Here is a 13,683-nt window from a genome sequence, read left to right as displayed (position 1 = left end):
TAAAACAGAGAAATTAGAAAAAAATCTCAAATGGGGAAAAAAACTCAATGAATATGAATAAAATTTAAAATGTATCCATTGACAGATAAACTGCATCAAATGGATGGAGAGAAAAATGAAATTGTACTCTGCATCATGACAGAAAAAATCTCCAACAAACATAACAAGTGTGATTTGGATGGCCTTTATCAATTTATTTATTTTAAATAAGCTTAGAATTCATATGCTGATTATTGAAAAATTATTCAACGTAACAAGTCAGCATGAGCATGAATTAGAATATATTAAATGAATTCAATGTTTTTCTCTGGTTACTATTAGCTCAAATTAACATTTTTGTAGAAGGAATCTTTATTTGATTAGCATTTTCTGATAAGAGTTGAATAAATGCTATTTCCTGCACTGTTTAATAGAGAACAAGCAGAGAGCTTGGGTCAGTCATGGATCACAATCGGTGACAGCACAGAGGCTGTTGAGCAGCACAAAACAAAAGTGGAATGGTCTTAGCATGCTCATGTTAGCATGCTACTGGTGTTACATGCTTGACAGTGCCTACATTGTACTACAGTGCCTACATTGTACTACATTGCCCATATTGTACTGCAGTGCCCACATTGTACTGCAGCGCCCACATTGTACTGCAGTGCCCACATTGTACTACATTGCCCATATTGATGTGTACATTGTACTGCAGTGCCCACATTCTACTGCAGTGCCCACATTGTACTACAGTGCCCACATTGTACTGCAGTGCCCACATTGCACTGCAGGGCCCACATTGCACTGCAGGGCCCACATTGTACAACAAACAGTGCCCACAGTCTACTGCAGTGCCCAACTGTGTACATTGTACTGCAGTGCCCACATTGTACTGCAGTGCCCACATTGTACTACAAACAAAACTGATCAATAAAGGTAATGAATTTCATAAAAAATGTAAACATAAAGCTTATTATCAAAAATCCGGCTTAACATTTGTTCATATCATATTTATCTGTCCTAGGATGAATGAGCTGAAAATGATTTTGCAAGTATTGCAATGAATAATTCATAATTTAATACAGGAATAAAATAGATTAGATAAATAATTTTCTAGATGGATAAATATGATGCAAAAATTAATGATAGGTTAATAATATAATAATCATTATTTGAAATGGTTTCACAATTTATAGGACCAGCAACTGAACAACTAAGCAAGAGGTATTTGTGATTTTAATGCTCAACATTTGCTAAGGTTATTTTGACCAATCAGTGGCAGAACAATGCAACACTTGTGCAGCTACCCAATGCAACGGCTTAGTTTCATTGGGATCAATCAGTTCAACAGCTTAGGCATGTGTTTCTACATCCGCAGCTGTTAAAAATGAGCATCATGGGAACAAAGATAAAATTGTCATCCATACATCCCAAATTGAAGGATGCTTAATGGATTTGGTAAGTATTTTATGAATCCCATTTATATATAGGAATGGAAATGTCCCCCTACTATTTCAGAATCTGTTCTTTAATAAACTTGAGAAAACTAAAGTTCTATAGTCAATGGAGTCTTTGAAACAACAAAATACTTAGATTTAAAATATTTAGAGGAGTGAGTAGATTGAAAGAGTTGTAATAAAAAATTTGTTTCTTTGCATAAAGGTCCAAATATATTTTAAACCTTCATCAGAAATAAAACAAATGTTAATTAACGTGAACTTAATATGCAGTATATTAAATGCTTTAACACCACAACATTCAATCCAGTTCATTAATACATCAATCAAAGAGATTGATAGTTAATGCCCCAGGTGGTAGAGTAGGGCTTTCTAGCTCAAGATTTTGGTACCTTTTGAAGATCTTCATCATCACTTCAACCTTACATAGGCTTCTTTTGAGGATCTTCATCAGCCATCATGACCTTACATTGGCGTCCTGATTGCCATGGTCTGGAAGGTGCGGCATGTGTGCTGAGGTTTATTTTGTAATGTAGGCCAGTACTCCAGGGAATAAAGTTGCCAGTAGGCTGCTAAAAAACAAAATCGCAACTCTGACTGTGCCTGATGATCGACACAGATGCAGGCGCTTTACGATCAATGTGGCCGATGCTCAATGATGAACACACAGACACACTTGCTTTACAAGCAATTGGACCAATGCCCAATGATCAAAACCAACACACATTCCTTGCGATCAATGCTCCTGATGTAGATCATCAGGCATCAGCCACATCTTTCATAAAACATGTTCATCGGTGTCACTTAACAGAAATTGGCCAAATTGAAATTGATCATTAAGCACATGCATCATTGTTGATCATCGGGCATTGGCCACACCAATTGTAAGACGCATACTTCTGTGTCGATCTTTGGGCATTGGACAAATTGATTGTAAAGTGCATGCATCTGTATTTTTCCTGGGGGCATAGGACACATTGATCATAAAGTGCATGCATCTGTGTTGTTAATTGAGCATCAGCCGCATGGATGTCAGAGCGTGCGTCAGTGTCAATAATCGGGTGTTGGCCAAATCAATCATTATGCAGTATGCACGTACATTGTGTCTATCATTGAGCATTGACAATATCAAATGTAAAGCGTGCGAGTCCATTTCAATCATCAGGCATCGGTCAAAGTTACACTTTCGTTTTTGTAGCAAGAATATCGGCAACTTTCTTCTTTGGCATACTTGAGTACATCCCAAAATAAACCTCCGGAGCACACACTGCACCTTCCAGACAATGTGCAATCAATTTTGGCATACTTGATGACATTGCCATCCACTCGCTGCATACCGTCAAACAGGGTAAAAAAAGACGGGTGGGGTAAATTGGGACGCACATCCCACATTTCGTAGAAATGTCGTAGCAGCTTAACTAATCAAAATATTGCAAAACTAAAAATAGTGGCGTAAACTTCAATATTTTTATTACCTATTATGTATAAAGCTAGTCAAGAAATCAATCATTTACTATCTCTAACAAATCGCTGAAAAAAAATGTGAAAAGTGCGATTTTGGAAAAGTACCTCTGGTAAGGTCTGGAGCCAAAAAAATATTTGCCGTATTAAAAAATTGTAATTACATGAAAGTTGCACCCAGGTGTCTGCTTGAAAACGCTTGAATTTGCCTATCTCATTAAAAAAAATGGCAACCATTTCCGCACAACAGGGTAAAAAGGTACAACCCCCCCCCCTCGAAGTGGCGGCTAATGAGGGACACCCTTAAAAATGCATTCACAGCAGAACCTCAGTTAGCAAAGGCTCCAGTTAACAAGAAAATTGATTAACAACAAATAATTTTGAGTACATTTACCTTGCTTAGCAAAAAAATTCACTTATCAAAAAATTAGTGCATCATCGGTTGTCACAAAATTGTACATATAATCATTAGAATGCTATATATAGAATTGTGCACTGGGCATCTTAGAATGAAAAGTAATTGACCTAAACTATGATTTATTTCTCCAAAACATATGATGGTTGTCACTACCTAAAACATTCTTTTCCGTTTTAGATATGCTTTTTATGATTTTTCTTTTATAGTGAGTTCACTTAACCTAATTAAAATGGTGTGAAATTACAAGCCATCCTGTAAGCTTACAGATACAGAAGAAATGCTACATGGCTCAGATGGCTGCTGATATGAAGCTTGCAGTGGACAAGGTTGTTGTAAATGCTCAATGGCATGTTCATGGTCATGGATACGGTAGGTCGGTAGCTAATATCACATCAATAATACAGTAATTAATGAATATGGTTATCAGGTTATATCATCAATAAAGGAAAAACAAGTAAAATTTAACATCTATATCATCTACAACTGACTACAAGGAAAGAGGATTACCCTGCTCCCAGGGCCAGGAGTAATTTGGGACAGTTCTATTCAGTGTGGAATTCTGTATAGGTAATATATTCTCATGTCAATATAAGAAAACGTATCGAAATACCAACCCTACCACCGCGTTACACCACCTTCCACTGCAATGAAAATTGATGAACTGAGCACATTTGAAACGGCTGTACTTCCGAAATCGTATCCGTATTAGAATTCATAGAATTCAATAGACGTTACGGCTTACAATTTCAGAATTATCTTGAAAAAGTTTGTTGTCGTTCGTTTGATCAGAAGTTTTTGTTCGTTTGATCAGAAGTTTTCGTTCGTTTGATCAGAAGTTTTCGTTCGTTTGATCAGAAGTTTTCGTTCGTTTGATCAGAAGTTTTCGTTCGTTTGATCAGAAACAGAAAAAGTTTTCGCTTGTTTGATCAGAAACAACATAATTATTCATTCTCTTGCACTAAGTACACGAATGATTAGTTAATTCGTAATTCATATACAATCGTATATGAATTAAGTATACGATTGATCAACCCGCTAGAAATGCACCGGGAGCGGGAAATAAGTTAGTAGGTACCTATTTAATTCAGTTGCAAGCTGGCGGCTGCTGGCCCACGTGATATATAGTTCTGTTTGTCTGAACTCTGAATTGCGTGTTTAGTCAATTAGTGTGCATAATGTTTAGTGTGCGTGTGTGTGAAACTCTGCTTTGCAGCGTAGCTATAATTACTTAATGAAGTTTAGTTCATTGCGGTCAACTTAAGAGACAAATTTTCAACTAACTAATACTTTTTATAAGTTTAATTTTAATTGTTGAGTGATAGATGCAGGTTTACAACTTCCAAGTAATTAGGTACTTTATAGAAACTGAGCAAGTTAGCGTGCGTGTTTTAAGCCTTTAAGAAGTTTATTTTTTGCCTCAAATAACAATGTTGGATAGAAGAAGTGGTCTTGGTGGATCGAAATAATATATGACCCTCCGAAATTAGAATTCCATCTTGGTTCTATTTTGTGTCTGGCACCTTACAAATAGCATATGGAATTTTTTTAAAGAGGCCATTCAATAGCCCTTGCAAAGAGCTATGAAATGAGCCTAAACTTGTTTCTGAAATACTTCATGGTAAGAAGTTATTAACAAAAAACGCTCAAAACCGTCTCTTTTTACCCCGATTGACGGTATATTGTCATCCACCATCCGCTTAGATCATGTTAGATGATGCCTTGCAGCCTTGCTGTTTTTTGAGCAGAATAACAACATCCGGCTCAACTCATGACTCATGTTGATAATGTTGTTAGGTATGGGACTCAACTGGTGACTGGTCTACTTATGGGACTCAGAAATGAACTTGAGGAGAGAATCTAAAAAACACTCTGCTTTGGCAGCTTTGCCACTATCATAGGTACTATGTAATATAGTAGCTAACCAGCCTGTCCAGGGTCATGGCCATTGGCCATGGCCCATGGGTGACTGGGTCACCCATAGGGCCATAGTGGCAAAGCAGAGAGTTTTTTAGACTCTCCCTCAAGTTCATTTTAGAGTCCTATATCATTATATGTAGACCAGTAAAGTATCCTGGATACCTGCATTATCACACAATACACATAAAAAATTGGTTGAAATTATAAGTAAATGAGGAAATTAAAAATGAACTGATTCTAAAAAATCCTTGGTTTGTCACTATTTTTTGGTTTGTTTGGGCTCACCACACTACCTTGGTTTGTTTGGGCTCACCCAGTCTGGGTGAGCCCGCCCCCCGGTGAGGGTGGCTAACCATGGCTTCTGTGCAAGACTCAAGACTGTAAGCTAACACAATTTTTGAATGAGCAAACCTAGATAAACTGATAAAGAGAATAATAGTGATTTAGTGAATAGTAGAAAATTCTATTTATTACAGTCACTAAAGTAACACAAGGCTTATTAGAAAGAGTAATAAAATTAAAATATTTCCGAAATTCCGAGCGCGAGCATAGAACTTCCTTCTCTCACAATCTCAAATTCTCAATCAGCGCGTCATTTTCAAACTCTCCATGCTACGGCAAAATGTAGAAGCAAGAGATGTCCGCAGAGAAGCAAAAACGGGACTGTCGGAACTCGGGACAAGTCACAAGTGTGAAAGAATTAGCATTCATGTTTGAACTGTCTGGAACTGATTAGCATTATTTCGTTTATGTTAATTCCAATCGATGAAGCACTAATAGTGTAAACTTAATAATCGAAGTTTTTTATTGTGTTGCTTAGACAAGTTTATGCATGCCTCTTCATTTACAACCTTGTATTCCTTTTATTTTACTCGGAGAAAAATTAGGTATTGTAAACTTTTTTTTCTTCACTTGTCATAGGAAACATGCACGATTCTAATTTTTTTTTTCTGGGGAAAGACTTCACTGATTAATACTTAATGCTTTTATCTGCAATCTCAAGTTTAAAGTATCAACTTTATTCACCAGCTCAGCAAGGATTACTTATTTGGTTAGGACTTGTGCAGAGTCATCAATCTCTGGCACAAGGCAAGATGAAAATAAGATCGGTAGTGTTCTCTGAAACATATGCCAGTACTAAAAACAGCGAGGAAATAAAAAATTACTCGTAAATTCTAGTGAACCAGGTGTTGACCATACTTCTTCAAGTTACTGAATACTGGAGTCACTTTTGTTAAACCAATTGTTAGGCTACATAAGTAAAACAGTGCACACACGAGATTCGATTGTCAAGTTGTACAATCATGCAGCATAACAAGATGTAACGTCTCGTGCAACAGCCCACAGATCCATTATCTTCTACCAGAAAAACTATAATGGAGTTTGTGAGATGCTTTAGAGTTAAAAATGACAGTGCTTTAATTAGAAGACTTGTCTTAACATTAGAAGACCGAGGCTGACCTGCTACTAAGGTTCGCAGACATGACGAAGCAGTGTGGACGCAGTAACTCCGAGACGCAATTTATATACTCGAAACTTGTGCACATGAAAGCTTACCGCGCTTGATATTGAAAGTGGAGACGAATAGCTTGTCTAATTGTTGTAAATGCCAACAGCCCCTTCCATACATAATAATAGCGGTTTCAGCGTTTAGTAGGTCTGTCGCCGATTCTTAACATCGCAGAATATTCACAGTATTTTGCGGTCTCGAACTCGCAACTCACTGCTACAATTCTACAGTGCTACCCGCCCGGCCTCTTCGCCGATTCTGACCAGAAACTGGAGCATAGAGCTTCGATCGAACCCGCACCTCTCTGCGCCAATCATGGCACTCTGTACTGTTAACACTGGGCCACCCTGCCCACCCATGTTGCTCAGTCTGTCAGCACCTTGAATTTTGACCCCTAAAGCCCTCGCACATAACAGCAATTTGACGAAATTCAGGGATATCCGTATATTCATTCACTCCAATCGTACTTCCTAATTTACATTTAAAATAAACTTGCACCAGCAAGATCAATGGAGAAACACGCTTAAATCTATATCCTGAAGCCATCTAAGCTGACGCAATTCACGGAGTTTAAATAACGAAAGGCAAGGACTTTCATAAATAAAAGACTGTTTTTTCCAGTAAACATTCAAAATTTACCAACTTCTTATCAGTAATAAAACATCAAAAACGTCCTGAGCTCATATTCTTCTTAAGAATCGAGGAGGAGACAGTGTGGATAAGCACATTAAGGCTTGTGCAGCCACTTAAATAAATTCTCCAATACAAACTCTGGGTAGATGTAGAAATAAGTCACAGATATCAAATTACTTAACACAAAACCGCCTTTGAAAGAATTATATCAAAATAACTAAGAATAAAGAGATTAGTCTCCGCTCTCGTAACAAAAATAGCTTTTAATTGCGGAGAAAACTAGACGTCATAAAAAGGAAGTTAAGAAATAAAACTTTGATTAATAATGTCCAACATTGCACGCAATAGAATAGTCATGCATAAGTATATTTACTCAATTTATAAAGACTCTTGAACCAGAAACGTATCAATCACTTGCGTTGGTGAAGCTTCAAAGAAATAAAATTGCACAGATCATAGTGTGTAACAGTAGATTAGCTCTGCACTCTTGACATCAGATTCAAAGGAACGCGTAAACATCTATGATTCGCCATACCAAGTTTGCACTAGTATTAAGCAATGGAGATGGTTGTGGCCGTTTCACTTATTGAGCTGTATGTAGGTAATAAATGCTTGGAATTTTGTCTCCTAAAGCTGCGGTATTCGACGTTACTTCGATAATTTGAATATAAATGTACTAAATGTTATAGGATTTGAATCTAATCAATAATTCGACAAGAAAAATGAAGTAGTTGAATTAACATAACGGGCAGAGATGTAAATTCACCGTGGTCACATGCCAATGACAAGTAAAAATTACAGGCTTAGTCTTGGTAAACGAAAGAAAATAATCCTCAACCTAAGTTACTGAATTTAAAATTGTTTGATTGTTATCATAAAGTTGGAGAACCTAATGCAAAAAAAATTTGCAGAGAAAAAAAATTCCAACTGTCAAAATATGAAGTTTATGGGCTTTGTTCACCCATTAAGAGTAACTTTATCCTCTTGAAGTGATCAAAAAACGAAATGAAAATCTTCTTGGTTACAAATTTAATCAGAGTGTGTCTCCAAAAGCCAGCGTTTATTCAAGGAACGTCGCTATAAATTGAAGAACTGTATGCAAAATACCAAAATGATTTTACACAAAATAAACCCAAGTATATGAAAGATCAAGCAACATTTCTGCTAACTGATAAATGAAGAACACACAAGTAAGACACTTCCAGGGAATATACATGGAATGTGAGGAACGCCAAAGTCGCACAGCCCCAACAATGCCTTAACACTAAAAACCAAAGCAACGATAAAAGTAATTCAACTCAATAAAGAAAGGTGTACTCTCCACAACTTTGCCATCTACAACTTCCCGTCGGTAGAGCTAGAATAATAGAAAATAAGTACCCATGACCTTACGGAAGGAGCACCATTAAATGGAAGGTTCTCTATCATAATTCAATGCATTCCGGTTGAATAACTGTCACTAAAAATATACTGAAATAATTTAGCGAAAGTGACTAAGGATACACTTGTGCAATACTTGCTGATTTTAAGATCAAACTTAGGAATGTTGATTCTTCACCAGAGACATGGCTAAGAAAAAAGTTAATAGGCAATTTGGATCCCAGTATCAGACATCCAGAGGTAAATAAATAAAATACTTAAAAAAAATTTTTTAAAAAACCACGTTTTTCATGTGGACTAAAAAGTAGAAAATAAATTATGGTTCGCCCCAAAAAAACGTGTGTCGGGCAGATTTATGATTAAAGCGAAAAGCACACAACACTTAAATTTTGGAAATTTGATGGTGAACGTACAGCCCGACCCACGTTTTTTTGGGGCGAACCATAATTTATTTTCTACTTTTTAGTCCACATGAAAAACGTGGTTTTTTAAAAAATTTTTTTTAAGTATTTTATTTTTTACTTTTTAGTCAACAAGAAAAACGATTAAGACATGATTAAGTATGACTTGACGTACGTATCGATGATACGCAGCGTCAGCGCCTGCTCGTCTATAACGTGAGCGCCCGCACGTCATACTATATATATACTATATATATACTTTACTCAATTAAACTAATTTCGGTCTCTAATTACTAGTTTTTATGATTGTATCTGAAATTGTTAGGCGAAAATAGCCTGCATGTCGAATTTCAGGTCTCTAGAACAATCAGAAGTGGGCTAATTTTTGTTGTCAATGTTAACAACAAACAAACAAACAAACAAATAAACAAACAAACAAACGCGAAGCTAAGCTAAGAAAAACGTGTTAATTATTTGCTGACAGCTGTTACATTGTCATTGAATATAAGGCATTGCATGCTTGTATAACAGTGCAGACATCAAGCGATGTTAAGCTACCTTAACAGCATTGAACTAACGAGCCACATTTCCTGTTGACAAATATCGGCTTATTTTTTACAATAGGATTTGGCAAACTTTCAAGTATTGCAGAAATTTAATATCAAATATAAACCAACACCTGACTTCAATTATTCCTAACGGGAGGCCTGCAACTGAAAGGCCAGGCTGTGAATGGGTTGAGGCATAGCAGCTCACTTCCTGGGCTGCTGGATGACGTTAGGCTTGGCAGAAGCAGGTTTGTTGTGGGGTTCGTTGGTTGGCGTGGGCTTCTGCTGCATGTGCTGGACTGCTTGTGATGGGTAGTCCTTCTGAGGGTCACGGACTTGTCCCCACATCACAACTTGAGGCGCCTTGCTGCAGCAACAATAGAATTCATCAAACTATTGCCTATAGAGTATTTGGTTTAGAGTCATGTAAAATAATTAGCTATTAACAGCAACAATAAATTTCATTGAACTATTGCCTATAGAGTATTTGGTTTATAGTCATGCAAAATAAATAGCTTTCAACAGCAACAATAAATTTCATTGAACTATTGCCTATTGTGTATTTAGTTTATATTCATGTAAAATAATTAGCTTTTACCAGCAACAATAAATTTCATAAAACTTATGCCTATTTATTATATAATTAATATCCATGTTGAATATTTGGCTTTTAACAATTGTTACTGAATGGAACAGCAGAAGATTATATACATTCAGGATTACAACTTTTTTTTAAGATTGTATAAATTAAAACATGCATGAATTCACAAGACCCTTGCTAAATTGGATTCAGTTACAAACAAACACAATAAATGCATAAACTATTACATAAGGCAGACTGCAGCTTGTTGTATAACTTTGGACAATTTGATGCATGTAAAAAATATTAACCAAAAAAGGTGTCATAATCAAAAAAGTTAGCATACAACAACTTCTCGGTGTAGATAATTTAAAACCACATCACAAAATTCTGAAATTCATCAGCAAGATGAGAGAACTACATGAACATGCCACATACAAAAATATCTGTGATAAAGTTCTATAACACTCCAACCATTGTCACATTAGCTTTATGCATACCATACCAAGAATCCATATATATATACTGTACCTCATGTTATTGGTAATAAAACCTCTTAGAGAGAGCAGCTCTACTCCAAGTTTGGCTTGGCAAAGCCATGTGATAAAAAAATTAGGTTATATCTATTAATCATTATACCTACTAAAGATAAATTAAAAGTTCTGAAGGTCATGACAGGAAACAATGTACATAAAAACCAAAACAAGGACAAAAATTACAACTCAACATAACAAATTTATTGTTTAAACTAAAGGAAGGGAATGTTACCTCTTAGCTACCACTTCCTCAGTCTCGTCCTCCTCAACAGCAACCGTTTCCTTAGCTGCCACCTCTTCGGAATTCTTACGCATGCGGTGGGGGATTCGCACACCACCAACTTTCACTGAAGAGGGAATTAAAAACATAAGCATTTCATAGATATCTTAAAGGATTTCAAAGTGTGCCTGGTGGGAGTTCAAAAAATGTGATTTACAGAAGTTTTATAATTTGATCATTCTATGATCGTCTGTGACAGACTTGTCATTTAATTTTTCACTGGACATAAATTGTGTAAAAATGTCTTACATTTACATAAGAGGGATTAAACAAGTTTTTATTAGAAAAATTTTCAGGCTTTTAAATGATAATAATCACAAAGAAAATGTAGACAAATATTGATTCATTAAAAGACATCAAAAAAGTCCTAAACAAGCATTGGAATAATTTATTTCAATCTCTTGAATTATTGCTAACCAATTCTTATGCTATAATTTTCTGATTGAAACTTTTTTAAAAGCACATGGAAAAAATTTCAATTGAACTGGATTTGAAACTGAAAATTCTAAAAATTTAATAAAAAATAGGTAAATTTAATTGAAAAGTTTATAAATTATAAGTGAAATTCTTACAGTTTCCAAATTTTATGGCAATAACTACTTGTAGACACATAAACCTGTGCCCAGGGCCAATGCCCTCTGAAATCTGAATCATTCATATAGACCATAGAAAATGTTCTGAGCTAACTAAGCATGAAGTTAATTATTTTAATTTTCTTTGCCATGAGAAGAGTACTAAGAAAAGACATTGCAGATCAAGTATATTTGGCAACTTAATTTATTAATTTTTTTGTCACTATTGAACAATCATTCATTGAAGGAAATTGAAATAGGAGGAATGATAATGATGCTGTCCTGCCTTGTGACTCTTTGTTAAGTCAGTTCAGCTGGACTTCAGGAGCAAGAAATTCTTAGAATAGGTATACCATTGCACACAGTCAAAAATTCATGTACTTAAGTCCTTAATTATTGTGCACACTGCACAAATGCCCCATAAAAAGAATTATTTTAGGTTTACCTATCATTGATATCATAGGATAAACATAAAACACCTTAACTTGAGTAAAGAAACATTCCTGATACTGATAGTAGAGTAAGTAGACTAATACTCAATTGTCAATTTGTCATGATTCAATATCATGGCTTGGGCAAAATTGTTTTAAGGCTGTAAAAATAAGATTTCTGGCTAGTTATATCAATCTATATATCAACAATGCAATTAGGTATGCAACTTAGGAGTTAGAACAAATTTCACTAGCCTAATGCAAGGTTGGAAAATTCATGAACTCATGCCTCATGCTCATGATATTGGTACATATAGGAGCTATAATATCGTTTGTAATAGTTTAAGTAAGGCAATAATATCAATATCATGATTTGCAGGCATCAGCTTGCAGACTTTCCAAAAAAAAATAGGTACTGAGAAATTGTAATAGTTAATTAGTAGAAGAGCTACCGGTACAGCTAGGTAGCTACCCAAGCTGCCATGCACAAGATTGAAAATTGAACTATTTTACTAAGATCTGTCATTTGCAGCTTCAGAATAATAGATTTTGAGTAAATTAGAAATATTACGGCTTCAATAATACTATTTTGCCTTTTGGTGTCCTTAAATTTTAGGCTTAAAAAGATGAAATCTTAAGGCTTGGAGGCAAGACGTCTGCGGTCTGGGAACGAGATCAAAGAACAATTAACTCAGGACTGTGTTCAGATTCCTCATTTGACATTTCATTATAAATTTGAAATAAATAGGAATGTTTATGACACCCTAGTTCTGAAAGATCGTCAAGATTAATTTTATTCTTTATATATATATAAATATATATTATGACCTAGTGACATAGACATTGCCATGGTATTTAATTCAATATTTTAATCCTAATTCATCGCGGTTATTCCACACCGAAACGTGCGAAGAATTCAAATACCTAATAGTAATAGTAACACTTTCCGAGAAGCAACTCAGTTAAACTATATTTATTTCATCAATTTCTGCATGAATACAAACTATGATAATATTTCTCACTTGCAGCAGGATGTCCTGCTTTTGATTCAACATCTTCGGGCACGTCAGCCATCTCCAAACGATTGCAGTTACAAGTTTCAGCGAATGTGGAGACCGAATAGATCGCTGAGGTTTCTCTCCTGTTGCGCAGTTGTCTTGTTTCGACTCTCGCTGCACGTTACTTCGTTCACGCTAACTAGCTAACTCATTGCAACGCGGAACATATGTGCCACATATGCGTTCACGTAAGTGCCTGTAAATTTGCCGATTTACGAAACAAACTGGAAAATCATCAGAATATGTCGAGGTAGGTATCGAAATTATTTCCACGCAGCTATATCAATTTTTATAAGAGGGTAAATGAATATTGTGGTTTTCTAGATATACGTTGTATCATCTCGAGTTTAATGTTCTTGCGCATTCAGAATTATTGCCTTGAAATTTCATTTGAATGACAGGTGGCGTTGATGCTCTAAGAATATAGCCATATTATTTATAAATCAAAGGGTTGATAAGTTCTGATACGCATGCTGCCTGCTTATTAATCTAATTAATTAGTAAATATTCAAATGGATTACA

At 35.6% G+C, this 13,683-nt stretch overlaps 1 protein-coding gene across 1 annotated transcript; it reads right to left on the bottom strand.

Moving 5' to 3' along the window:
• Positions 1-9,799: 9,799 nt before the first annotated feature.
• LOC108673804 (death-associated protein 1) lies at positions 9,800-13,340 on the bottom strand. Its single transcript, XM_018161674.2, has 3 exons — positions 13,126-13,340; positions 11,053-11,167; positions 9,800-10,071 (listed from the first exon to the last, which is right to left on the bottom strand). Exons 1-3 carry the CDS (start codon positions 13,175-13,177, stop codon positions 9,909-9,911), a joined length of 330 nt encoding a protein of 109 aa, XP_018017163.1. The 5' UTR covers positions 13,178-13,340; the 3' UTR covers positions 9,800-9,908.
• Positions 13,341-13,683: the final 343 nt, after the last annotated feature.

Source organism: Hyalella azteca, unplaced genomic scaffold (genome assembly GCF_000764305.2).
Source record: "Hyalella azteca isolate HAZT.00-mixed unplaced genomic scaffold, Hazt_2.0.2 contig4675, whole genome shotgun sequence".
NCBI lineage: Eukaryota > Metazoa > Arthropoda > Malacostraca > Amphipoda > Hyalellidae > Hyalella > Hyalella azteca.
The sequence above is the reverse complement of the archived record's forward strand: the minus strand, read 5'-3'. Positions and strand labels throughout refer to the sequence as shown.

Coding starts and splice junctions, on each gene's coding strand:
- LOC108673804 (XM_018161674.2), bottom strand. CDS start 13,177: ATGGCTGACGTGCCCGAAGATGTTGAATCAAAAGCAGGACATCCTGCT. Junction 11,168..13,125: donor AGCAGGACATCCTGCTGCAA/GTGAGAAATATT, acceptor TTCCCTCTTCAG/TGAAAGTTGGTGGTGTGCGA. Junction 10,072..11,052: donor GAGGAAGTGGTAGCTAAGAG/GTAACATTCCCT, acceptor TTGTTGCTGCAG/CAAGGCGCCTCAAGTTGTGA.